General features: G+C 48.4%; 2 protein-coding genes and 1 long non-coding RNA gene across 5 annotated transcripts in view; 1 reads left to right on the top strand and 2 right to left on the bottom strand.

Moving 5' to 3' along the window:
- Window positions 1-57: 57 nt before the first annotated feature.
- On the bottom strand, window positions 58-14,852 carry LOC146395276 (uncharacterized). Its single transcript, XR_014832210.1, has 2 exons — window positions 14,733-14,852; window positions 58-282 (listed from the first exon to the last, which is right to left on the bottom strand). It is a non-coding gene; the product is annotated as an uncharacterized LOC146395276 (long non-coding RNA).
- A 348-nt stretch (window positions 14,853-15,200) lies between these two features.
- Window positions 15,201-16,876, top strand: MAP1LC3A (microtubule associated protein 1 light chain 3 alpha). The gene is made up of 4 exons (NM_001170827.1): window positions 15,201-15,392; window positions 15,716-15,771; window positions 15,858-15,964; window positions 16,272-16,876. The coding sequence occupies exons 1-4, from the start codon at window positions 15,353-15,355 to the stop codon at window positions 16,432-16,434; spliced, it is 366 nt and encodes a 121-aa protein (NP_001164298.1). The 5' UTR covers window positions 15,201-15,352; the 3' UTR covers window positions 16,435-16,876.
- Window positions 16,877-17,078: 202 nt separating this feature from the next.
- The window catches only part of PIGU (phosphatidylinositol glycan anchor biosynthesis class U), a 121,405-nt gene continuing 111,397 nt past the window's right edge, over window positions 17,079-27,086 (bottom strand). For 2 of the 3 annotated variants that reach the window (XM_021077222.2, XM_021077223.2), the window contains exon 11: window positions 17,079-17,508. In XM_021077222.2, coding sequence (XP_020932881.1) covers window positions 17,395-17,508 — 114 coding nt within the window. In that variant the 3' untranslated portion in view covers window positions 17,079-17,394. 3 annotated transcript variants of the gene reach the window in all.

Consider the following 27,086-nt stretch of genomic DNA (forward strand, 5'->3'; position numbering starts at 1 on the left):
AGGCCGCTCACCATCCAGAAGCACGCTGGGATTTTTTTCCCCCGCAGAAACCACATGTATTTATTTATTTTTTATTAGGTTTTCTTTTTGTCTTTTGTTTCTTGTTACAGAAGGAAAAAAGTTAAAACTGTAGTGCAAGCCTGGAAACTCCCCTTCCTTGTCCTCCTCCCTTCCCCAGCAGTGAGCTCCGTCTGCAGTGTGAGTTCTTCCATTCAACAAAAACGCTTTCTTAAATTGCCCAGCGAAGTTCTCCTCAGCAGGACCAGGGGAGTAAAGCATGACCTTTGGGAGCCAAGAGGTATAGATAAGGGCTCAGCAGAATTTTTTCAAAATCTATTTTTTTGAAAGACCATAGGAATTTTCCACTCCATAATATGTTTGTCTTTAACATAGAAATAATCCTTTCAAATAATTTCCCCCAAATCTTTGAGTAAAACTGATTCTCTGGGAAATCACCTCATGTTTGCCCCCATCCCTGTGGACCAAGAAGCATATTCTCAGGAGGGGTGACTGCGAGACTGGACCAAAATGACCCTGAATCAGTAATTATCTCAGAGATCCAATGTTTAAAAAAAGTGAGGAATGGCCACCCGTATCTTCTCTTTGTTCTCAGAGGCTATTGCAGCTAGGATCCAAGTCCAAGGTTCCGGAGTTTCTCCAGGAAGGATAATGGGGGGAAGACTGTCTGATTGACGTAAATTACCCCCCCCAGGCGAGGGCAGGGGGCAGGGGGCAGGGGAGGGCTGCCTCCAGGGCAAGCGTTTGGACCTTCCTTTGGTTTAGTTCCTCTGCCCGTCCCTCTTGCTTTCCTTAAAGTTTTCCATCCTGAGGGAAATTTGGGCTCCGTCTGGCTTTGAAAACCGGAGGACCCATGAACAGAAAGATGCTCTACCTCCTAGTGCTCTGGGCGGTGGGATTTCACACCTGGGCAGCCTGCCTCGGCTTCATTCCAGTTTTGATGGCGGCATGCAGAATTCCTGATCACGTCTTCAGGTGTGAAATTCCAGGTTTTAAGAAGTCTAAATAATGGTGTAACACATGCAGATGCCCTAGTGTTTCTGACTTAAAAGTAGCAAGTGTCGGGGCAAACCGTAACTAAAAGGTTGGACACTGATATGGTGCTGGGCATGAGGGAAGGGCGTGGCTTCTGGGTTCCAGAGGTGCGTTTGCCAAAACAACAGGGTGTTTCCACTGCTAGCATTATTAACATTTTTAAACATGGAAGTTGAAATAATTGTGTATCCTCCATTTAACTCAATAATTGGTACAATTAGCATTTTTCTCTATCGCATAACTATCCATTTCTCCCATCTATCCATCCAATTTTTAGATGCATTTCAAAGTACATGCTCCTAAACACTTCGACATGTCTCATTACCTAGTTTGTTGACCCTTTTTGGAGAATGGGTGAGATTTACATACGGTGAAATGCATATAGATCTTAACAAATGCTGACATCTGTCAACCCAACCCTTTGTCAAGATCTCATCATCCCAGATGAGATCTCCTGCTGCTGCCCAGCCAGTCAGTGCCTCCAGTCACCAGAGGCAACCCCTCTCTGATTCCCTTCAGGTGGGCTCTTCACCCTCCAAGCTGTAGCTCTCAGCTGGGGTCCCTGAGCAGGGGGCCTGCAGTCCAGGGAAGGGGTTGCCTCCCAGGGAAAATGCTGCAGCTGTCATCTCCATTTATCCCTCCACCTCAGCACTTCCTGATGTTCCTCTGTGAGCTGGTATCGCCTTTTCTCCAAAAATATATGTTCTAAAAACACTCTGGGAAATGTAGGCTCTCTATTCTTTCATTCACTTGACACTCAAACCAACTGCACTTTGTACATGTTCTCATTGAGACCCCGAAACCATCTTTCCACACCAAATTCAGGTTCTGGAAAAAGAAAACATGAGAAAGGATCTCATAAATTGGATCACTGCAGCAAAGTGGAAGTCGTTAAGTTGCCAAGCACATCCAGGTGGTAGATGCAATCCAGTGTGGGAGAGCTTAAGCTGATCAACCACATTCAGTCAAGGAAGAACACAGAACACATTCAAAGTGCTGGTTCTAGTTAAACAAGCTCAATTGGCTCAAAGGGCAGTTTTATTTGGGTCTCCTGCCGTCCTGTCCTTAACCTCGTCCTCTGGGGCCAGCTCTTCCCCTTCCCTGGCTGGAATGGAGGGCAGGTCCCAGGCTTCTCCCTTCGGTAGCTGACGTGTCCAGCCCTGTGTAACAAAGCTTTTGGGCTGCGTCTGGAGAGAGGGGCCACCCCTTCCCCATCTTGGGCCCAGTGCCAGCCTTGCCCTCCGCAGTGGAGGGGGCAGCTCATGTGTGGCCCTGGCCTTGAGCTCTCCCGTGTTGCCGAGAGCAGAGTAAGATGAGGGGAGGAAAGTTCATTACCACCGTGAACCGGCTTCTTCCTCTCCGAGCCGGAGGTGTGTTCAAAGCTGACACTTGTGCTTTTGGTGCATTTTACGTGGGTTTTCAAAGATCCCTTCTCCTTGTCGTGCTGTCACCTTCTGTCAAACACCCCCAACCCCCATTCCCTTCTTTTGGGTGATAAGTGTGGTCTCTGGCTGGCTCCCTGTAACTTTCCTTTTGGCCCCTGGTGCTCAGGGTCCCCCTTTATGGAGTCAGGGTGAAGCAGAATCACCCTGCCACCTCCCTCTGTAGATGGTGAGACTTGAGCACATCAATGGCTTCTAAAAATCACCCTCTAACTTCTAGCTCTTTTATAGGCTAAAGATGAGGTAGAGTGTGAACTCACCTGGGGCCACCCTGTTTTGCATTGGTCCCTGTTCCCCTCTTGGCACATGGCAACTACTGCCTTGGGGTCTCAGCAGAAACTGAGACAAAAATAATTACAATTTAACGTCTTTATTCACAAGAAATACGTTGTTAAAAACTTGCCTGAAGTTGAGGTGCAATTTTGTGATTTTTTTTTGTTTTTTAATTTCCTGGGTTGTTTTGACTTTCAGGTATTAGATTTCCATATGTATTTAGGAAAAACATCATAAGCAAAGTAGCAGACTGATTGTAACTGGTTCTTATTTTGCAGTCTTTCTTTAGAAAACAGTACTTTATTCGTTTATTCATTCAATTATTTGGTGAATGCTTGCTAAGTGCCAGGCCCCAGCCTAGACGTAAAGGAGTTGGTGACAAGAGCTTATTTCTCATGGAGATGAGATAGCCAATTGAAAAACAAGTATCAAACTATGTTTGGGCTCCTCCCTAGACCAATTAAATAATCCTTGAGAGTAAACTCTGGACTTGATCAATTTGTAAAGGCTGCCTGGGTTTCTGTGACATGTAGCTAGGGTTGGGAACCACAGGCACAGTCTTACATGCCATGGTTAAGAGTACAGGAGGCTATCTATAACCAAAATATCAGTCAGAGATAAGAGCTTTTGAAAGATAAAAAATGAGGAATAAATGCATCAGAAGAAGAGGTGCAAGCTAAAGTTGGGGAAATCTCCAACAAAAAAGTGGGGAGGGAGTTCCTGTTGTGGCGCAGTGGTTAACAAATCCGTGAGATTGCAGGTTCGATCCCTGGCCTTGGGTTAAGGATCCTGTGTTGCTGTGAGCTGTGGTGTAGGTTGCAGACGCGGCTCGGATCCGGCATTGCTGTAGCTCTGGCGTAGGCCAGTGGCTACAGCTCCGATTAGACCCCTAGCCTGGGAACCTCCATGTGCCGTGGAAGCGGCCCTAGAAAAGGCAAAAAGACAAAAAAAAAAAAAAAAAAAAAAAAAAGTGGGGGGGGGAAAAAGAAAAGTTTAGAAAATTAAAGGATTAGTCCAGGAGAGTCAACATCTGATTAAAAGAAGTTTCAGAAAGAAGACAGGATAGAACATTATCAACAAGAGACAACAAGGCGTTTCTGTTGTGGCTCAGTTGGTTAAGAACCTGACTAGTATCCATGAGGACACGGGTTCAATCCCTGGCCCCGTTCGGTGGGTTAAAGGATCTAGCATTGCTGTGAGCTGTGGTGTAGGTCACAGACGTGGCTCAGATCTGGTGTTACTGTGGCTGTGGTGTAGGCCAACTGCTGCAGCTCCAATTCAACCCCTTGCCTGGGAATTTCCATGTGCCGTGGGTGCGGGTGAGACCTGTGTCAGGCCTCATCATCATGATATCTCAGAACACTGTGGACAGATACAATCCAGACAGAGAAAAAGAAAAACAGAGTACAAAGGATTAGAAATCACATCCATATCACTATAAACTAGAAGAGAAGGGAGCGATGCCCTCAAAATTCTGATTAAAAAAATAAAGCCTAGAGTTCCACACCCAGCCCACTGTTAAGTGTAAGAGTAAGGTAAATATTTTCAGATTATATTTATCTGCCATGCATGTTCTCCCAGGGAGCTAGTGACGAATGTACATCAAAATTAGAGAGTGAAGGAAAGAATGGAAAGCATGGTACCCAGGCAGTTTGAGTCTCCAACACAAGAGAGTCAAAGGGTTGTGTCAGGAGGATGGTGAAGTGTGCTGGGCAGCAAACTCAGAGGCAGTCCTGAATGGGGTAGAAGGATGCTTCCAAAAACAAAACAAAACTGATAGGTTATCTCAGGTACGTGGATATAGTCAAAGGAAATTTTGAGCTTGAGTTTTCAGCGGAGTGTGAGACGCCTAAACATTCTTTGTTCCGGAGGCCCAGAGTGTAAGTCAAGGGCTGCAGGTGGGGATTTGGGGGTCAGTGTCATGTTGGAGGCCCTGACGGTGTGAATGTGGACACAACCCAGGTTGACAGGAGCAGGCTGAGGAAAGCGGAGGCCCATGCAGGGCGAGAACCTGAGGGGCAGCGGGAAAGGCCAAGGGGAGGCACCCATCTGGGGACGGCAGGGCTTAAGGACAAAGGAGGAGAGGAAGAGGGTGGAGACCCTGGCCTGGTCATTCGGGGAGGTAGCATGAGAACTGAGCTCTCCCTTGGATGGAGAGGGAAGGGGACCAAGGGAGTGAGTCCCAGAGAAAGGCTGGGTCCAAGGTCCCACGTGGGTGTCTCCGTACCGTAGTGGTTATCACAAGGTCCCATGTGGGCAGTGGGGTTGGCAGTCATGGCCTGCACATCCCAGAGAAACCAGGGACTTCAAGGAGGAAGGGTGGGGCAGCCCCAGCCAGAGGCTTGGGGACCCCTGGGTGGGTTTCAGTCCCTCCTGCCTCTGGAAAACTCCACTTATAATTCTGTAAACAGGAACAACCAATCCTTAATCAGAGATAATGACCCTGACTACTCCTGGGTCCTCCCACTGTGAGGCCCATTTTACAAATGAGTTCTGCCTTAAATAAGATACCCCAGTACCGTGGTACCAAAGTTGGTTCATCTGATTCCAGGTCCTGTTTCCCCAGGACTCTGTGTCTTCCTGGTCACTCACTGACCCTCAACCTCAGAGGGAGGCTCTGTTACTAACTCCATTTTGCAGATGAAGAAACTGAGGCTCCAGAAAGAAAGGATTTGCTCAAAGTTATCCAGTAAGTGGTGAAGCAACTTTATACCCAGATATGTCTGCTGTTGTATACAGGAGCAAACAGGCCCAGAGAAGGGACCTGCCATGGTTACACAGTAATTGGTGGCCTACAGGCCAGGAGATATCTACTCTCAGGTGACAAGCCAGCTAAGGCCAGCTCTGCCTTTTCTCAGGTCCCTGAGTCCCAGTCAGAAGCCACAGAATAGCATGGATGAGACATTGCCCTGAGCTGACAGTTTCCCCAACCATCCCAAAGAGTTCCCTCAGACCCCTTGGGTGCCCAGCAGCAGTCCTTGGCCCAGACTCAGTCCTGCACATGGGGTGCAGGTGGCAGACTAACCCTCAGATGGGCAGGGACTTGGAGAGATGACGCAGTGGGTGCTCAGAGGAGAGGTCCTCATCCAACAAGAATTTACTGAGCACCTACCATGTGCTACACTCAGAGCTGGGATGGTGCAAGAACCACACTTAAAGGAAATACTGCCCAACGGGGCTTACATGTTAGTGGGAAAGGTAAGTAAAATACATTTTTAAAATTATATAGCATATTAAAGTTAAGCCCACAATGAGCAATCACTACATGACCACCAGAATGGCTAAAATTTTAAAAACTGGCAACGCCAAATTTTGGAAAGGGAGCAGAGCAACTGGAACTCCCATGCTTTTTTTTTTTTTTTTTTTTTTTTTGGCCTTTTTTGGCCTTTTTAGGGCCGCACCCACAGCATGTGGAGGTTCCCAGACTAGGGGTTGAATTGGAGCTGTGGCTGCCGGCCTGTACCACAGCAACAGCAACGTCAGATCTGAGCCGTGTCTGTGACCTACACCACAGCTCATGGCCACAGTGGATCCTTAACCCACTGAGCGAGGCCAGGAAACAAAACCATATCCTCAGGGATCCTAGTCGGATTCACTAACTGCTGAGCCATGAAGGTAACTCCCTTTTATTTCTTTTTCAATGGAATTTTTTTTTTCTTTTTGCCATTTTCTTGGGCCACTCCTGCAACATATGGAGGTTCCCAGGCTAGGGGTTGAATCGGAGCTGTAGCCACCGGCCTACGCCAGAGCCACAGCAATGCAGGATCCGAGCCGCGTCTGCAACCTACACCACAGCTCATAGCAATGTCAGATCCTTAACCCACTGAGCAAGGCCAGGGACTGAACCCACAACCTCATGGTTCCTAGTCGGATTTGTTAGCCACTGAGCCATGACGGGAACTCCAATGGAATTTTTTTGAAAATTAACAATGTTTTACAATGTTGTGCCAATTTCTGCTGTGCAGCAAAGTGGCCAGGTCGCACATATATATACATTCCTTTTCTTATATTATCTTCCATCATGGTCTGTCCCAGGTGACTGGATATAGTTCCCTGTGCTGTACAGTAGGACCTCATTGCCCATCTATTCTAAATGTAAAAGTTTGCGTCTACTAACCCCAAACTCCCAGTGTGTCCCACTACCTACCTACCTCTCCCTTGGCAACCACAGGTCTGTTCTCCATGTCTGCGAGTCTGTTTCTATTTTGTAGCTAGGATCATTTGTGCCATATGTTAGATTCCACAAATAAAGTGATATCATATGCTATTTGTTTTTCTTCACTTAGTATGAGAATCCAGTTGCATCCTTGTTGCTGCAAAAGATATTTTGTTCTTTTATGGCTGAGTAGTATTCCATTGCATAGATGTACCACATCTTAATCCATTCATCTGTTGATGAGTTGTTTGCATATTTTGGCTGTTGTGAATAGCGCTGCTATGAACATATAGGTGCATATATTTTTTGAATTGTAATTTTGTTCAGATATATGCTGAGCAGTGAGACTGCTGGGTCATATGGTAGTTCTATATTTAGTTTTCTGAGGTACCTCCATACTCTTCTCAATTGTGGTTGTACCAATTTACATTCCCACAAACAGCGTAGGGCGGTTCCCTTTTTCTCCAACCCCCTCTAGCATTTGTTATTCGTAGACTTATTAATGATGGCCATTCTGACTGGTGTGAGGTGGTACCTCACTGTAGTTTTGATTTTCCTTTGTCTAATGATGAGCGACGTTGAGCATTTTTTCATGTGCCTGCTGGCCATCCGTATGTCTTCTTTGGAGAAATGTCTATGTAGGTCTTCTGCCCATTTTTCGATTGGGTTGTTTTTTTATTGATGAATTGTATGAGTTGTTTGTATATTTTGGAGATTAAGCCCTTTTCAATTACATCATTTGCAACTATTTTCTCCCATTCCTTAGGACGCCTTTTTTTTTTTTTTTAATGGTCTTTTTTTTCTTTTGCTATGCAAAAGCTTATAAGTTTAATTAGGTCCCATTTATTTTGTTTTTATTTCTATTGCCTTGGGAGACCCATATATTATTGATAAGATATGGAACATTAATTTCAAGCATAGCAACATAATGATTCAATATTTGCATATTGTGAAATGACCACCCTAAGTCTAGTGAACATCCATTACTATACACTCTTATAAAAAATTTTTTTATCATGAGAACTTTAAGGTCTACTCTTTTAGTGCCTTTCAAATATACACTATAGTAGGAGTTCCCTGGTGGCACAGCAGTTAAGGATCCGGCATTGTCACTGCTGTATCACAGTGGGTCACTGCTGTGGCACAAGTTCGATCTCTGGCCCAAGAACTTCTACACGCCATGGGTGTGGCAAAAAAACCCCACTATTAGTAACCATAGTCACCATGGTGTACATTATGCATCCCCATGACTTTTTTGGGGGATGGGGGCATGCCCATGGCATGTGTAAGTTCTCAGGTCAGGGATAGAAGCCATGACACAGCCGTGACAGGCTGGGTCTTTTTTTTCTTTTTAGGGCCCGAGGCACATGGAGGTTTCCAGGCTAGGGGTCAAATCAGAGCTGCAGCTATTGGCCTACACCACAGCCATGGTATCCGAGCCACATCTGAGATCTATGCCACAGCTTGCTGTAATGCAGGATCCTTAACCTACTGAGTGGGGCCAGAGATTGAACCCATATTCTCATGGATACTAGTTGGGTCGGTCATGGCCAAGCCACAATGGGGACTCCCACAAAGCTGAGTCGTAACTGCTAGACCACCAGGGAACTCCCCCATGACTTTTATGTACTTATTTTATAACTAGAAATTTGTACCTTTGGGAACTCAGCCACTCCCCGCCCCCAGCCTCTAGCAACCACTAATCTGCTCTGTTTTCTGTATTTATTGTTTTGCTTTGTTTTTTAGAGTCCACATATGAGATTATGGTCCATCCATTTTGTTGTTGCAAATGCCAAGATTTCCTGCTTTTATGGCTGAATAATAGTATTCCCTTGTGTATATATATGCCAAATTTTCTTTCTCTGTTCATTTATTAATGGACACGTAGGTTGTATCCGTATCTTGGTTATTGTGAAGCTGCTGCAGCGAATGTAGGGGTGCATATTTCTTTTCAAGATAGTGATTTCCTTTCTCTTGGATACTCAGAAGTGTAATTGCTGGACCACGATAGTTTCATATGCTGTTTTGCATAGAGATTGGGACCGATTTACATTCCACCAACAGTGTACAAGTGTTCCCTTTTCTCCACATCCTTGCCAACACTTGTTATTTCTTGTCTTGAGAATGGCAGTTCTAAACAAGTGTGAGGCGCTCTGTCCTTGTGGTTTTGATTTGCATTTCCCTGATGATTAGCGATATTAACCACCTTCCCATATACCTGTTGGCCACCTGTGTGTCTTTTATGGAAAAAAATGTATACTTAGATCCTCTACCCATTTTTAAGTTGGATTATTTTTTGCTTTTGAGTCATAGGAGTTTATGTATTTTGGATATTAACCCTTTATCAATAAGATATATGATTTGCATACATTTTCTCCTACTTGTTTTGTCTTCATTTTGCTGATGTGCAGAAGCTTTTAATTTTGATGTAGTCCCTCTTGTTTATTTTTTGTTTCTGTTGCTTTTGCTTTTGGTGTCAATTCCAAAAAGTCATCACCAAGACTGATGTCAAGGAGCTTACATATATATGTTGTCTTCCAGGAGTTTTATGGCTTCAGGTCTTACATTCAAGTCTTTAATCTATTTTGAGTTGATTTTTGTGTATAGTGTAGGAGAGTGGTCCAGGTTTCCCATGATGGTTTACTGAAGAGACTGTCCTTTCCCCATTGTGTATTTCTTGGTTTCTTTGTACGTAAACTGACCAGATGTGTATGGGTTTATTTCTCGGCTCTCTATTCTGTTCCATTGATCTATGCGTCTATTTCAAAAAAATTTTTTGGCCACACCCACATGTGGAAGTTCCCAGGCCAGGGATCCAGGGATTGGACCCACGCCACAGCAGTGCCCTGAGCTGCTGCAGTGAGGATGCCAAACCTTTTCCTTTCCTTCATTTTTCCTTCCTTCCTCCCTTTCTTTCCATACTTGCAGCATAAGGAAGTTCCCAGGCTAGGGGCTGAATCAGCTGCAGTTGCCAGCCTAAACCACAGTCATACCAATGCCAGATCCGAGCTGCATGTGCAACCTATGCTGCAGCTTGTGGCAATGCGGGATCCTTAACCCACTGATGGAGGCCAGGGATTGAACCTGCATTCTCATGGGTTCTCAGCCCAAGGAGCCACAATGGGAATTCCAACAATGCCAGATCCTCAACCCACTATACCACAAGGGAGTTCCCTATGTGTCTATTTTTATTCCCATACAATACTGTTTTGATTATTATAGCTTTGTAATGTAGTTTGAAATCAGAATGTGTTGCCTTCAATGTTGTTCTTCTTAAGGTTGCTTGCTTTGGCTATTTAAGGTCTTTTTTGGTTCTATACACATTAGGATTGTTTGTTCTATTTTTGTGAAAATGCTATTGGAATTTTAATAGGGATTGTATTGAATCTGCAGATTTTAACATTAATTTTTGCAATCCAAATGAGCACAGAATATTTTTCCATTTATTTGTGTCTTCTTCAGTTTCTTTCATCAATGTCTTCTAGTTTTCAGTGCAGGTTTTATGCCACCTTGGTTAAAGTTATTCCTAAGCAATTTATTCTTTTTGATACCTTTTTTTCTTTTTTTTTGTCTTTTTAGGGCCACACCTGCAGCATATGGAGGTCCTCAGGCTAGGGGTCCAATCGGAGCTATAGCTGCCAGCCTACACCACAGCTACAGCAACACCTGATCTGAGCCGCGTCTGCAACCTACACCACAGCTCACAGCAATGCTGGATCCTTAACCCACCGAGCAAGGCCAGGGATTGAACCCGCAACCTCATGGTTCCTAGTGGATTCATTAACCACTGTGCCATGTCGGGAACTCCCTTTTTGATACAATCTTAAGTGGAATTGTTTTTTTAATTTCTCTAATAATTCATTATTAAATAAGACCATTTCAGGAAGACCTCCCTGAGGAGATCGTGAAAATGAGAATGTGAGCCCCGAAGAGATCTTGGGGAAGAATGCTCCAGCAAAGGGACCAATAAGTACAGAAATGCTCTGGGGCACACAGGTCTCTGGGATTCCCAGAAGGGCAACAGCCAGAAGGCCAGTGTGGTTGAAGCTAAGGGGACAAGGGTGAGGGGAGATAAGGTCAGTGGAGCAGCAGATCCTACAGGCCTTATGGGCTACTGTTCAGCCTTTGACTTCTGCTTCTAATGAGTGAGGTGAAGGAATAGTATAATCAAACACCTCTGTGCATAGGCTGACTCTTGTCAGTGTAGTGAGACCAGACAGAACTGGGCGAGGCCAAAGCATGGAGACCAGCGAGGAAATGGTAGCAGTAGACAAGCAAGAGATGGTGGTGGCTCTGGCTTGAATGGCAGCAGTGGCAATGGCAAGAAGTAGTCAGGTTCTGGAGGTATTCTGAACATGAACCAAGAGGATTTGGTCATGGACAAGATATGGGGGAAGAAGGAAAGAAAGGAATCAAAGGTGACAGACGGGGACAGGGAAGATTAGAGTGCATTTTAGGGGAAGATCATGAGTTCACTTTGGGGAGGTCAAGCGTGAGATGTCTGCTAGACTTTCAAGGAGAGATATTGAGTAGGCTAGGCCTTTGGATTCAGGGGAGAACTGGAAGCAGGAAGCAGGGAGAGAAGCCAGAGGACTGGTGGGCGGAGTGTCTGCCCTGGTGACTGGTCAGGTAAGAGGAAGATGGAGAACCAACCCTGGGATTTGGGGAATGGGACTGTCCCCAAAGGCTTAGGCAGACAAGAGAAAGGTGTAACCACTTCCCCCATGCCGTGGCCAACCTAGTTCTTTCAGTTGCTCCCCGTGGCTCTGACCACAGTCTCCTGTAACAACGTGTATATGAGATGTGCCCACAGCTCAAGAGTCAGCAAACTAAGGCTCTCAGGCCAAATTTCTCCGTTTTAGCAAATAAAGTATTAATGTGACACAGCCATGCCCATTCAGATTGTCAGCCTGCAATGCTGAAAATATTTACTGGTGGAGCTTTTAAAGGGAAAGTTTGCTGACCCCCTTTCTCCCTCTTTCACTACAGCAATGTTCTGCTACAGGAATACACAAGATATTTTATATGATGTTTAGGCTAATCCCAATTTTTTTGCTATTATGAAAATATTTCAATAAACACACTTAACCATATTTCCTTGGGGTCATGTGCACACCCACAAGTGTAATTCATGGTTTGCAGGATATGAGCATCTTCAGTTTTGGTAGAATTTGCCAAACTGTTCTCCAAAGTCACTGAAGGGATTTAGTCTCCCATCGGCAGAGTTCTCATTTTCCCATAGTACCCCAAAACTTAGTATTGTGTGTTCTTAAGATTTATTAGTTATCAATATAGTAGATTCCTTAGGGTTTTCTGGCTATGAATGATAGTTTTGCTCTTTTTCTTATCTTGGTGCTCTGGCTGGGCCCTCCATATAAGATTACATTTTGTTCAATACAATTTAAAATTTTGTTCCTGGCTCTAAATGTTTAATATTTACCATATAATACGGTGTTTTACCCTTTGGTAATGTTTGCTGCAGGTCTGGGCTTTTTTTACTTTGGGAGAACTGAACTAGAAAATCATCTGGACTATTTTTTTTTTTTTTTTGAGGTTTATGGCTACTCAATATGTCTATTTCTTTTTTAATTAGTCTTAGCAAATTATTTTTTTCTAGAAGATTGTCCATTTCATCTAAATTTTTAATGTAGTGGCATAGTTTATAATCTCATTTTTGTTATTTCAGCTATACCTGAGATTGTGCCCCTTTGGCCATTAATGCTTACTTTACTGGTCTTTTCAAAGATCTGGCTTTGCTTTGTGGTCCATACTAGTGCTTTTGTTTTCTATATCATCAATTTCTTCTTTTCATTATTACCTTCCTTCCACATTCTTTGAATTTACATGTAATACATTTTAAAATTCTTTGACATTCTCTGCTCATAAATTTTCCATTATTTCTTCTTACCTAATATCACCAATAAGGTTACAAATTTTCTAAATACTGCTTTAGTTCTCACCTCCGCCACCCGCCCCACCAATCTGGAATTTTTTTTACATGTATTCTTATTTTTAGTTTGATCTATATAGTTTTCATTTGTATCTGATTTTTTTTTCTGTCTTTTGTCTTTTTAGGGCTGCAGCCACAGCATATGGAGCGTCTCAGACTAGGGGTCTAATTGAAGCTATAGCTGCTGGCCTACACCACAGCCACAGCAATTCGGGATCCAAGCTGCGTCTGTGACCTACACCACAATTCACAGCAACGCCAGATCCCTAACCCAGTGAGTGGGGCCAGGGATCAAACCCACAACCTCATGGTTACTAGTCGGGTTCATTAACCACTGAGCCATGACGGGAACTCCTGATTTCATCTTTGAGTAGTTTTCTAGAAATATGCTTAAATATCCAAATATTTGGAGTTTACACAGCTCTTGCCTGGGATCAGAGAACATGGTCTGTGTGAAATTGATTACTTGATTTCTGTTGAGATTTGTTTGGGGTCTAATAGGTCATTTTTTTAATAAATGTTTCTTGTGTGCTTGAAAGTAACATTAAAGTGCTATGGTGTTCTATTAGCCTCGACTAGGAATATTAATAGTATTAGAAATCTTCTAAATCATTTTTTTTTTGGCTGTTTGGTCTATTAGTTACTGAAAGAGGTTTTAAATCTCCCACTGTGATGAAGGATTTGGCAATTTCTCTTTGTATTCTGACACCTTTGCTTCATACATTTTAGGCCTTATTTTTTTAACTTCTAACATACAAATTTGGAATTGTTATATCTTAGAAAATTGTTTCCATCATTTTGTGTTGAGCCTCTTTATCTCTAATAGTGTCCCTAGCCTTAAAGCCTATTTTTTGTGACTATGCTATGAATATATCTTTTGGTTAGTTTTTCTCTCATATACTTTTTCCCATCTTTTTACTTTTGATTTCCTTAGGTTTTAAATGTCCTCTTGTAAACAGCAGAGCTGCATTTTATTTTTCTTGGCCAATTTGTTCATCTGTTTTAACAGGTGAATGTAAAACATTTAATACCTCTGGTTTTGTACCATTTATATACCATTCTTTTCACTTTGCTTTCCCTTTTCTCTTTTTCTATCTATTACATTTTTTTAATACCCTTTACTAAACTTTTCTCTTTTATGCATTGACATATACTTTCTATTCTTTGAGTGATCCCTCTGAAGTGTTTGAAATACATACTTGACTATACAAAGCCAGGTAATTATCAGTTAGCTTTATCCTCTTCCTCTCCAATAAATCAAGCTTCTTAAAACACTTGACCTCTGACCCCCCTCCCCAGTCCTACATGTGCCATGCTCCTGTGCTATGCTCCAGACTCATCAGCACCATTCTTGTTCCACAGCAGGTGTTTGTTTAGATCCACTTCCCATTTTACCAGCTTAGTAGCTTACCATTTTTCTAATTTCTTCTCCTTAGAGTTGGGCAAATTCACTACAGAGTGTCTAGATGAGTTTTTATTTATTCTGTTCTGGATGTTATATGAGGATCCTGGTTTTTAATCAATTTTGGAAGTTTTTCTCCAGAGCTTCACGGTCTTTTCTCTCCTTCTGGAATGCTAATTAGACCTGTGAATTCTCACTTTGCCATTTCTGTCACTTATTTTATACCATGTAAACATGGTTTGTTTTCCAGGTAATTGCTTCTGCTCTCTCATCCACTTCAGTGATTTTCTTTTTTGCTATATCTAACAGGGCTTGCTTGCCTCGTCCTTCTGAGACCTGAATTTCAGTAGCTGTTTTTCAATTCTAGAAATTCCTTCTAAAACCTCTAGGTTCCTTTTCAGTGTCTTGCTGTCTTCATGTTTTAATGCTCACCCAACCCCCCACAATGACCACTACCTTTTTCTTTCTCTAACCATATGCTCCAGGATGAAGACTTCTGGTTCACTGTTGTCATCCCCAATGCCTCATACGGTCCCTGGAACAGAAAAGACTCTGAGCGAGGGCTGTCTGACGCCTTGGTTACAGTGGAAACAGAAGGATGCTATGCCGCAGCCTGGCCAGCTCTCCCCACCGCCAGACCAGCCAGCCTGCTCCCTGGCCTTGCTGGCGTCCATTCTCCCCTCACCCTGGGCCTGGGGGAGCCCACCTCGCCTGCCCCTGCACAGGCCGTGACGTCACAGGACTGTGACGCTCACTGGGCGCCTCCCCTCCTTCGCAGTGTGGGGTTGGGGGTGGGGGCGGGAATGCAGGCTCCCTGCGCCGTGATGTCACGGGCCCGGGCGGGCAGATTTTGCGTCGGCCCAATGGGAACGGCGCGCTGGCCTCCCCTTTAAGGAATGTTATGACCTGACGTCACCCGGGCGAGTTACCTCCCCGAGCCGCCGCCGCTGGGCTCAGCGCGAGCCCCAGAGCCCTTGAGCGGGAGACGCGGAGCCCCCGGAGCCCCCAAACCACAGCCACCTCCCCGCCTCGCGCGACCGGGAGCCCCGGCCTGCGCGCTCCGCCGGGCCTGTGCGATGCCCTCAGACCGGCCTTTCAAGCAGCGGCGGAGCTTCGGTGAGGCCCGACTGGCGATCTGCGAGCGCTAGGGGTGGGGGCGTGGGGGGGTCGGGGGTGTTGGCAGATCTACTTGTCTGCCGCAGGTGACGTCAGCTTCATGACGTCAAGCTCGGGTTGGACCCCTGGGCTGGGAAGCAGGCTAGGGCCTGGGCCCGGGCCTCCGCCTCCCATCCCAGTGCTGTGCCCCGGCCCTGGCCCTACCTCCACCCGCCTGGGGCTTGGCGGGGGGCGGGGCGGGGTCGGGGGCCGCCCCTCGGGGACTAGTGGGGCGGAACCCAAGGAGAACCTCGGCTGGCCTCATCCCCGACTGCTGTCTGCAGCCGACCGCCGTAAGGAGGTGCAGCAGATCCGCGACCAGCACCCTAGCAAGATCCCGGTGAGTCCTACCGCATACCCCGCCCCCGTCCCCTGGCCCCAGGTCCAGCCTCCCGCTCACGCGTCCCCGCCCCACCTCACTCCCAGGTGATCATCGAGCGCTACAAGGGTGAGAAGCAGCTGCCAGTCCTGGACAAGACCAAGTTCCTGGTCCCAGACCATGTCAACATGAGCGAGTTGGTCAAGATCATCCGGTGCGCTGGCAGCAGCTGTCAGGAGGGGGACTTGGGTCCTGCTGGGATCAGGCATTGGTCTGGGTCCTTCTGAGAAGGAAGGGGTGGGGGTGGGACATGGGACGGGGTGCCGAAGCCCTCTTCTGGGGAGGTTGGGAACGGTCAAGGTCAGGCCTGGGATCAGTATCTTGTCAGAGGTGAGAGCTTCTAGAAGGGGCTGGGATGGGTGTGAGGGGGAGAATCAAAGTCAGGGTGGGTAGGGGGTGAGGGCTACACTCACCCAGCGGCCAGGCCCCTCACGTTTGGCTTGCCCTCCCGCCCACCTCAGGCGCCGCCTGCAGCTGAACCCCACGCAGGCCTTCTTCCTGCTGGTGAACCAGCACAGCATGGTGAGCGTGTCCACGCCCATCGCGGACATCTATGAGCAGGAGAAGGATGAGGATGGCTTCCTCTACATGGTCTACGCCTCCCAGGAAACCTTCGGCTTCTGAGCCAGCAGTAGGGGGTGTTGGCTGGGAGTCGGGGGCCCTGTCAGGCTCTGCCCAGGGAGCTCCTGGCACTGGAACTAAGCTGTCTCTGCCCCTGCCCCTGGTGGGTTGGACAGGGATGCTGCCACCCAGCCAGAGGGCACCTATCACCCCTACTCTGCCCCTGGATGGATTCTGGCCCAGTCATATTAGGGTTGCCCCTCCGGGTGCTGGCTGGGAGGGGGAAGAGTGGGAAGCAGCCCCCAGCACCCCTGCCCTGTGTGGTTTGTCTTTTTTTTAGACCCCTGCCTGTCTGCCCACCTGTCCCTCCCCAACCTGAGGCGCTGCCCATGCCTGGATCTGCCCACCCCTGAAGGACTGGGTCCTGGCTCACCTGGTCTTGACATGGTGTATGGCTCTGTGGTCATTGTCCCTTTGCAGAATAAAGATTGCTCAGGCCTGCCTGGCCCTTTGCCTCCAGCTGCTTGGGGAGTGGGGAGGGCTGTGGGTGGGGCTGCCCCCACCGTTGTCCTCTCACTGGTGCACAGACTTGTGTGCTGTGGACTCAGGGCTCATTCAGGAAACCCACGCCTGTGTATAGTGCATCGTGGGGGTACTAGAGGCCAAGCCCACCTCTTCCACGAGGGCAGCATGGTTCCAGGTAGACGTTTTCATAACAAAAGAAACATTTATTAAGTAGCCACAGCCTAACAAACCCTGCTCACCTGCTTCTTCCCCTTTCCTGCTTGGGAGGGGCTCCTGGTGTGCAGAGCCACACAGTGGGGGCCAGGTGGAGACTCCTGGCTCCGCCCCACAGGCCTTGCTGCCAGCCTTGGCTCCTCACTGGTGCCAGATATTCATGACCCTGGACTCAAACCTCATCTGCCCCAGGGCTTGCCTGCTGGCAACGCTGGCTAGAGGGCTTGGCCCAGCTTCTGGGCCTTTCGCCCCCTGAGGTCCGTGCAGCCCTGTGCCCAGCCAGGCCTACTTGAGCACAAGCATGGCCTCCGTGCCGTCCTTGGCGGTCAGGTAGAGACCGTGTGTGAGGTAGTACTCCCGCCGCAGGAAGGCGTAGAAGTAATCAGAGATGAGCAGGATCTGGGGGGAGAGAGAGGGTGTGAGAAGCTTCGTGGTACCTCCCCCTGAACCTTGGGTCCCTGAGGGGCTGGGCAGGGGTTGGGGAGACACTGCCCAAGGACCCCCCCACCCACGCCCCAGCCTCAGGGCCTACACTTGACCTGCACGGTCTCACTGGCCCCTCAGAAGATGCCCTCCCGCCCTCTTCCTACCATGGTCTGTACTTCCATCCCCATCTCTGGCCTCTGAACTCCAAACTGCTGCCCCTCCATCTCACCTCTGGGGTACCCACAGGCATTTCCACCCCAGCCAAGCCCCTTGTCAAACCTGCTTCTCCCACTGGGAACCCATATCCCTCACCTTTCATTCAGGTGTTTCAGGTCACAGTCAATGGACACGTCTCCGGCCACAGAACAAGCCACCAAGCCTGTCAGTTCTATTTCTACCTCTCTGCACAGCTGCCACCTTGGATAAAGCCACTGGCTTCTGAACAACAGTGCTCTCCTCTCTGGGCTTCCTGATCTCAAACCTCCCACCCACCCACCCTAGCAGCAAAGGCTGCTTTTCAAAACGCAAATCTGGACCAGCTTAAGGTCCTCGAAAGGCTGCCCATGGCTCTTAAGGTGAAGATCAGACTCCCTGGGGCTCCACGGCCTTGCACTCAGTCCCTGCCTGTGTACATGCTTCTCCCTCTCCTGGGCTCCACCTCATGGCTCTAGCCACCCGGCCTCTTCCCCCCCAAGGCAGGATCTCTGCTGTTTCCTCTGCCCAGAATGTTCCATTCCCCTTTCATCTAGTCAAACCTGCTAGCTCTGCAGGTCTCAGCAAGGATCTCTTCCGCAGAGAAGCCCTTCCTCACACCCCAGATTGGGTCTTGGTCCCATTAACTTCTATTTGGCAGCATGAACACATCCAAACTGCAGTTTTGCATTCATTCATCTGCGTGATGGCCTGCTGACTGTGGTGCCTGGCCTGGGCAGGGTCCCTGAGTGATTCTGCCACCGAGGAATCTGTGCCCAGCTCGGTCTGTCTTTTCTGTCTGGGCCTTGGAATCAAAAGAGCCCTAGTGGCTCAGCCTCCCACTCCCTCACTGAGGCTCAGAGGGGAACAGGGATTACCAAGGTATCTGGAACACTGGGCTTGCAGCCTTACCTTCCCAGTCATCCAGAGCTTTCAAGGAAGACCCCCTGTGCCTGGGGCAGAAGGGGCAGGGCAGCTCACCCAAGGGGAGCTCACCACTGAGGACACCCCCGGGTCTCGGGCAATTGGAGGCCTCTCACACTGTCCGCACCAACCACTTCGGCGCAGATCAGGGAGACATAACCTGGAGCAGGGGGCACATCCGGCTAGGGCCTTGGAGCAGATCAGAGCTTGAGCTGGGGATCTCAGCCTCTGACCCCCAGATCCCTGTCCCGAGCAGCCTCTCTCACGCTGTGGGCAGGAAGCAGAGCACAGAGAGGTCTGGAGGCAGCACTTAGGACCCACACCATCAATGGCCTCAAGACAAGGACCTGCCATTCTGTCACCACAGGAGCCCATCTGGAAAGCTGATGGTTCCCATCTTACAGATGAGGAAATTGAGGTACAAAGCGCTCCATTGTTAGCCTAAGGCTGTAGTAGGAGAGCTGGACTAGTGGCCATAACCCTACAAGGTGATACACCTGGGGCCCAGTGTGCCAAGGGCACAGAACTCAGGCCTTGTCCTGCACGCAGCTGCCCGTGGGGGCAGTTATCACCCCAGAGGCGGCCCTCACCCCCCTACAGCCCCATTCCCACCCAGGCCCAAGGTGCCAGTCTGGGGAGGGGGGTCTGGAGCTGGTGGGGACTGATCCCTGAACCAGGTCAGATGAGGGGCAGGTGCAAAGTCACAACTCACAACAACTCCAATGTCGCACACAATCAGCTGGTCAAATAGGAAATCAAAGTCCTAGGTTATTAGGTTAAACTATATTAAACTGCCATTTTTTTCAGATCAAAAGTGGTTGAGTATTGGCAATTTCATATGGTTCAACTTCATATAATATGGGGAAAAAAATCAAGAAATAGTAGAGTAAGTATATCATCTACAAGTACCAGAACAAATATCGGTAAGACCTTAGGGAGCCATTTTTTCCTTGTAAGCCTTAACTTCGTAAATTACGTACACATGTTATGTTGATAAAAATAAAAATCCAATTACAAACAGCCAATAAATGATTGAAAAAGTAAAGAGAATTCCTTGTGGAATCCTGACCAAAGAACTCCAAATAATATATGTAGATACTCTCCCCTCAGGAGGGGGAGCTTAATTCTTGCCCACTCCCCACCCTCTGGCCCCTGAGAGTCCGCCGGACTCCATGACTCACATCCAAAGAGCAGGGAAAGAGAAAACAGTAACTTCGCAGTGGAGAAGCCTAGCAAACACGATCTTAACCAAGTGATGAAGGGTGAACGGCATGAAATGCGGCCGGCATGTACTGCCCGAGTCATCCAAAAACCTAAAACACGGCCTCATGATGGGAAAAGCATCCAACAAACCCAGAGGGGACCCTCTACAAGACACCTGGCCTGTGTTCCTCAAGACTGTCCCATGTCACGAGAAATAAGGAAAGACAGAGTGTGAGCAGAGGACGTGGGGGAGAGGCGACAAATCAATGCAACGCCGAACCTGGGACTGGATCCTGGGAGAGAAAGAGGACACAGGGAAAACTAGTGAAATCCACATAACATCTGGAGCTCACCTAATAGTAACATACCAGGGGCAGTTCCTTGGCTTTGACAAACACACCATGGTAGTATTATAAGATGTGAACAATGCTGGGAAGTGGGTGGGGGGCATATGGGAACTCTGTACTATCTAATTATTCCAATATTTAAAAGTTTATTTTAAAAAGCAATGTACAATTGTTATAGTCAATGACATAAGTGAACCCTAAAAATATCCTGCTAAATGAAAGAAGGCTTTAGAAAGGGTACCTTAAGATTTGTGTTTTTCACTGTATGTCATTTCACATAAGAAAAATGTAAATAAGTACTGAGCTCTGGATAATGATATACATGCTGAAATATCTAGCAGGAAATGTACTGATTACAAAAATAAGATGGACTGAGGGATGGATAATTTGTGATCATCCAAGTACAATGAGATGGTAATGGTGGCGTCTAGGTGGTGGTATAGGTGTTCAAGGTTAAATCTTTCAGCTTTGCTGTGGGCGAAAACTTTCATAATAAAGTACTGGGAAGAGGACGTGGAGGGAGGGCGCTCTGACTGCTGGCTTAGTCTGTCTGGAGCCACAGGTCACTAGGCCTGAATGGGTACTCTGCTCGTGCTTGCAGGGAGAGGGCGTCTCAGGGACACGCTGACCGGGAGGCTTGGCCCTTTTGGAGGGAAGCCCCTGGCTGTCCTGGACTGGCCGAGACAACCTCTTCTGACCTTGAGGCTTTCCTTTTGGGCTGAGGAGAAGGGATTTCCCAGAGGCCTTGGGATTCAGCCAAGACGGCAGTTGCAGACCCGGTGCCCCGTTGCCCAGTCTGGGCAGGAGAAGTGGAAAGAGCACGGGTGAGTTAGTGGCTGTGTGACCCTGTATAAGTCACTTCCCCTTCCCTATGTGGCATTTTTCTCATTTGTAAAATGAGCGACAAACTCTAGTTTGTTACTTACAGTAGTGGCTCTCCTCGTCCTTGCTCTGTCCCCCTGAGCTTTCAGAGACCTGAAGAGCAGCCCATTCTTTAAAGCTGCCCTCACTGACCAGAGCTGGGCCCCTCGGCCTCCCTCCTGCCAGCGACAACCAGGTCACACCAATTCCCCCCCTCAGAATTCCAACTCAGCCCCCCTTCCTCCCTCCCACTGCCCCTTCTTGCTGGGAGACCTCCCTCACCCTCTGGTTCCTGAGTAATCTTACACACAGACAGACACACACAGACACATACATACACCACGAGAGCCCTTCACTTGCCTGCTCAGAAGCCTCCAGCACTCCCCTCACCCTGGTCACACATCATGTCCCAGCAGCCCTGGGACACAGCCTGGTCTTGCACACACTATGTGGCCACCTCTTGGTGCCTCTGCTCACGCCCTCCCCACCCCCCGGGTTGGAATGATCCTGCAAAAGAGCTCCTACTCATCCCTTGAGAGGCAACATCTCCATCTCTAGCCCCAGAATCTACTCTAACCCCTGCTCAGTTATACAACCCCTGAGTGAAGTCACCTCCCACCGGCCTCCCCACCAAACGAGGCAGCATCTTCCCTGGCTCTGTGACTACAGACCCAGTGGAGGGCTGGCACGCTGGGAGCAGTGTGCTGGTCCCACCCCTTTGGCACTGCCCCAGTAAGGGCTCACTCAGACCATATTCCTCTCACTGGCAACCATGAGAGCTCCAGGCTCCCCTTTGGGCCACGATGAAGATGAAGATTGAATGGGGTGGCTGATAAAAGGGTGGCCAGGGACAGAGAAGGGTAGACCAGAAGTGGAATGAAATGGTCAGAAGATGCTCCACTGCAGGGTGCAATAAGGAGAGACCAGGAAACCAACACCTGAGTAACTGCCCAGCCTTTAACAAAAAGCACATCATTGACTCTTCCCAACACCCTGGGGGAGAGCTTATAAGCCCCACTTAGAGATGAGCAAACTCAGAGGCTAAGGGTCTGGCCTAGGGCCACTCAGAAGTAGGCGACATGTATAGGTGGCAATGCCTGTACTGCCTGACCGGAGCCCAAACCCTAGTCCTTCCTTGGCCGCCACAACCCCTCTCAAGAGTCTGCACCCACATATGCTGAATCCTACTATGGCTCCACATCACACTTCATCTCTACTAACACCCCTGTCAAGGCTGTGCTCCTAGTTCACAGCTCTGTCACTTAGCCAAGGAGAGAGAGTTTCTTGAGAAGGCAAGACAAGTGCCTAAGCCAGCAAAGGCTGTTGATGCACTGCATCTAGAATTCGTGGGGCTCGGGATCACAGCCTGGGCCAACACCGTCCTCTGGGCTGCAGCGTCTGGGAAAAGCAGGTACTGTCACCCCAGGCATGTCCCAGTTCCCCAGGTCTCTTGCTTATGTTGGAGATGCCAGTGCTCAAAAGCCAGCCCGGGGGTTGGGGGAAGTCATGTGGTCGTCACCAGTGGTGACCAAAGTGCATCCTCTGCCCTCCTGCCCAGGTGCTAGGAAACTGGGAGCAAGAGCCAACGGCTAACTTGTGCAGCTGGACCGGGCTTTGGGGTGACCTGCCAACTCACAAGCCTGAATGGACACGCACGGAAGGAGGTGGTGGAGAAACAGAGCTCCATCCTCTAGCTCTAAAGATGCCAAACAGGAGTTCCCAGAGTTCCTGTCGTGGCTCAGCGGTAATGAACACAACTAGTATCCATGAGGATGTGGGTTTGATCCCTGGCCTCGCTCAGTGGGTTAAGGATCTGGAGTTGCTGTGAGCTGTGGTGTAGGTCACAGACTAGGCTTGGATCTCATGTTGCTGTTGTGGTGTAGGCTGGCAGCTGCAGCTGTGATTTGACCGTAGCCTGAGAACTTCCATGTGCCACAGGTGCAGCCCTAGAAAGAAAAAAAAAAAAAAAAAAAAAAAAAAAGGAGTTCCCTTGTGGCACAGTGGTTTAAGGATCTGGCATTGTCACTCCAGCAGCTCAGGTTACTGCTGGGACATGGGTTTGATCCCCGGCCCAGGAACTTCCACATGCCACAGGTGCGGGGGGTGGGTGGAAGCAAAATAATAGGAAAATCACTGGATCTCAGCTTCAAGAGTCTGGAAAGTCACAAAGTAAGATCATAGTAGCAACTGCAAAGTAAGAGAATGGCAATTATCATCTACGCCAGTTCATATAAACTTTCTCCACTCACTTCAATATTCCCCACTCACAACCATTCTTCTTGAGGAAAGTGAGGCTACTATCCCCTTATCAGGTTTAAATAGCCTCCTCCCTGTGCTCCAGATTTCAGCTCACACTCCTGGCCTCTTCCCTTCCTGGCACTGGGAGGTTTTCAGAGCATGAATCTGATCTCAGATGTCCTCAGCTTGAAACCAAATGGTCCTCAGCTAATGAGGCCCATGCAGGCCTTGTGGCTCTGACTGCCATTGTCCTGATATGGCTTCACTCCCTGTCAGGTGGCACATGCCCATCCTACAGAACAGCCTTCCACGCTAGCTCACTCCCGGGCTTGCTCACCCCCAGGTGAACCACCTTGAACCTGGTTTGACCCTCCTCATCTCTCGGGACTCACCGCCTCTCCCCAGGAGCATCCTTAACCACCAGCTCTGAGCTCCCCAGGCCGAGTTGACCCCATTCAGAGCACTCTCATGCTGCCCTGGCCCTCTTCTTTCTCTCCTTCAGATGGCAAGCTGCTTGGCAGTGTCTCATTGACCCCTAGCAGAGCACCTGGCACCTAGCAGGCACCTAGATAATACCTGCAAATCAATAAATTAGGCCCGATGAGTTACGTGACCTGCCCAAGGCCAGGGAGCTGGGCAAGGATGAGGCTGGGAGTCACCGTGGAGTTTGGGCCTTCAAAGTCCAGGCCTTCCCACTGGCCTTGTCCCCCTATATTTAGCCTGGTCTTTTCATGTCACTCTGATTATGCGGGTAGGAGATAAGCTTGGGATGCTGAGTGCTGAGCCAAAAGTCTGAGGATGGGAAAGGCAAAGGATGAACTAAGATCCTGACAAAGTGCCACCAGCTGAGGACAGCAAAGCAAACATGCACACCCTGTTGGACGAGGACGGGGGCTCCAACCTGGGCCACTGGCACCTCAGGTTAGGAGGAATAAACATTCCTTCCCGTCAGGGTTTTGGCCCCCATCTGTCCACAAATGTGGGCTCTGTGCTACCAAACCATAGTGATCTGCCCGACATTTCCTCACTGGTCCCTTCCCAAACACACACCAGGCCAATGGAGACATAATTCCAGGAAACAGGACTGTGGTTTCGCTTGCACTGGGTGAACAAGTGAGTCCTGAACAGGCCCAACATGCCAGAGGATTGGTGTCTAGATCTCTGGGCGGAAAGGCAAAAGCAGGGCCAGCCCGGGATCCGCATGGTTTGCAGCACAAGGAGAGGGGTTCTGAGTGAGGAGGCAGCAGCTTGCAGAGCATCCAGACCTTTCCGGGAAGAGTAGAGGGAGGCTGCCAGGAAGTCTGTTTTGGATGCAGACACAGAGAGGGAGTGGGGCTCCCGGGGGGTGAGAGGGGCAGGAGGCTCTGGCTCTGAACCCCTAGATCCAGCAGGACCTGCCATTGGCCCTGCTCTGATCAACAAAGAGAATAGAACTGGGATTTCAGGGTGTACGTACAATTTTGTGTGAGGTCATTGGTTAGAAATTGTGGTTTCTGACCCCTGCTCATTCTTTTATCAATAGACAGTCACTGAGTATATTCTTCTAGGTGCTGGGGATATGGTCATGACCAAGACAGGCCTGGGGGCTGCCCCAGGGGAACCTACAGTCACTGAGAGGGCATGAGAAACAGGGTATGAATCAACACACTGCTCCCTCCAGAGCACAACTGCCCACCCTCAGCTGCTTCATCTGCAGCTGAGATGATAAGAGCAGTGACTCCTTCAAAGGGCTGTTATGAAGATTAAGTCAATGCTTTACCATAATTTAAAAAAAGGACACAGGGAGCTGTGTGTGATTGGGTCCCTTTGCTGTACAACAGAAATTGAAGAAAATTGTAAGCCAACTATACTTTAAATAAAAAAAATTTTAAAAAGAAACTGAAACAGTAAAATCCAATAGATTCTCTCAGATCTCCACCCCCCCCCTTTTTTTTTCAGGGCCACACCCTTGGCATATGGAAATTTCCAGGCTAGGGGCTGAATCCAAGCTGCAGCTGCTGGCCTACACCACAGACACAGCAACTCAGGATCCAAGCCACGCCTGAGACCTACACCAGAGCTCACAGCAATGTCGGATCCCCGACCCACTGAGCGAGGCCAGGGATCAAACCTGCATCCTTATGGGTACCAGTCAGATTCATTTCCACTGTGCCACAACGGGAACCCCGACTGGTTTCTCTTTAGAAAAAAAAAGAAAACAACCTGAAGGGCTGTTGGTAGGAGGATAATGAGTCCTATGGAGAAACAGGTCCTGTCATGTGCCAACAAGGAGAGGTCACCGAGCTGTTTCACTGCAAGGGCAAACAGTCAGGAACCCATCATGAAGCCAACAATAAAACACACACACAAAACTCCTGCTCCATGAGCAGATGAGGAAACATCAATGCACAGCAAAAGGTCCAGAAGGCTGAACAAGTGCATGATCCAGAAGGTTAAAGGGACCACATGGGTCTGGCCCCTAGTAGGAGCTCTTTAGCTGTAATTCTGGGGAAAGTCTTCCTTATGTTGCCAATTTTTAAGTTGAAATAGGGTAAGTGGGACATCTTACCTTCCTCTTAAAAAAGCTAAATTTAAATATTTATTTTCGTTCACATGGAATCCCAGATAACCATTATCTTTCTGCTGCTCACTGACCTGCAGAAAGTTTAAAAAAAAAAAAAAAAAGAGGACGAGGATTGTTCTCCTTCCCTTGGTTTCCAGGTCTGAACATTTCCTTAGGAATTTGCTCTGGAAGAGCTGCTTACGCTACTTCCCATGTTAACATGTATCAGCAGGTGAATCTTCTCACTACCCTGGAGGTGGGGGGCATCACCTGCACCCTGGAGAGGTTCAACCACTTGCCGAAGGTCACACAGTGATGGAGCGGAAGGAGACCTCCACCAACCAATCCGTCTCAACCCCTCCTTCTCTTTCTCTCCCATGTAAATGTCACACACACCTATGCACCTATGGATGGTTCACTGTTGTCATTTCCTGACTCTCGGGCACTTATAATGAGCAAATGAGCTGTGCTACATGCTGAAAAACACTTACTGGCCCCAAGGGAAATGTTTACCCTTCATGTCACTAATAATTACTGATGATTTATTCTACTGTGGAGCATGGCACTGACCGACTCAAACAGAGGGGGACTCACAATCTCCAGGCCAAGATGTTCTCTCATTCAGCTCTGATTCAGCCGTGATGGGGCTGGCTCTGGACGCCTGCTGAAAACCCATACTCATCTGTCTTGCTCAGGGAGGGGGGATTGGGACCAGGCACTATTAGGCACTGCTGCAGTGAGAAGAGCTGAGAAGAGCTGGCTGTGGGGCTGAGGACACTCCCTGAAGCCATGCCTCTCACCAGAAGCACGGAGTGTAAGTCAGATGACAGCTGCACTGGCCTGGGCTGTGGAGGACACACAGGGGCTTCGCTGGCCAGGGAGACCAGGCCTGGCAGAAGCCAGAGAAGGGTTGCGGACAGAGCTGCTACCCCTGACCTTAGCCCCCCTCCTAGACCCCCTCCCCTTCCCCTCTCTGAGTCTGGAAGACCCAGCACCTACTCCTTATCCCCTATGGCTTTCCCAGTCCCCTCACAAAAGGAAAGGGGTACTCATGGCTTCTGGATTTCTCTAACAGTTACTCATTGCCCATTTGGCCATTAATTACACGATGTTCTCCTGGGCTCTTTTTGGTTCATTCAATCATTCTACAAATATTTGCTAAACAGCTGCTCTGTGCCAAGCACTGATCGGGTGGTTGGGGACCCTGCAGGGGGCAGGAGAGACAGACCTCTGCCTTCACGAAG

The sequence above is a fragment of the Sus scrofa genome, chromosome 17 (assembly GCF_054392235.1).
Source record: "Sus scrofa isolate SSC_HxYL_T2T_F1_AM1 chromosome 17, Sscrofa_HxYL_maternal_Yorkshire_Landrace_v2.0, whole genome shotgun sequence".
Classification (NCBI taxonomy): Eukaryota; Metazoa; Chordata; class Mammalia; order Artiodactyla; family Suidae; genus Sus; species Sus scrofa.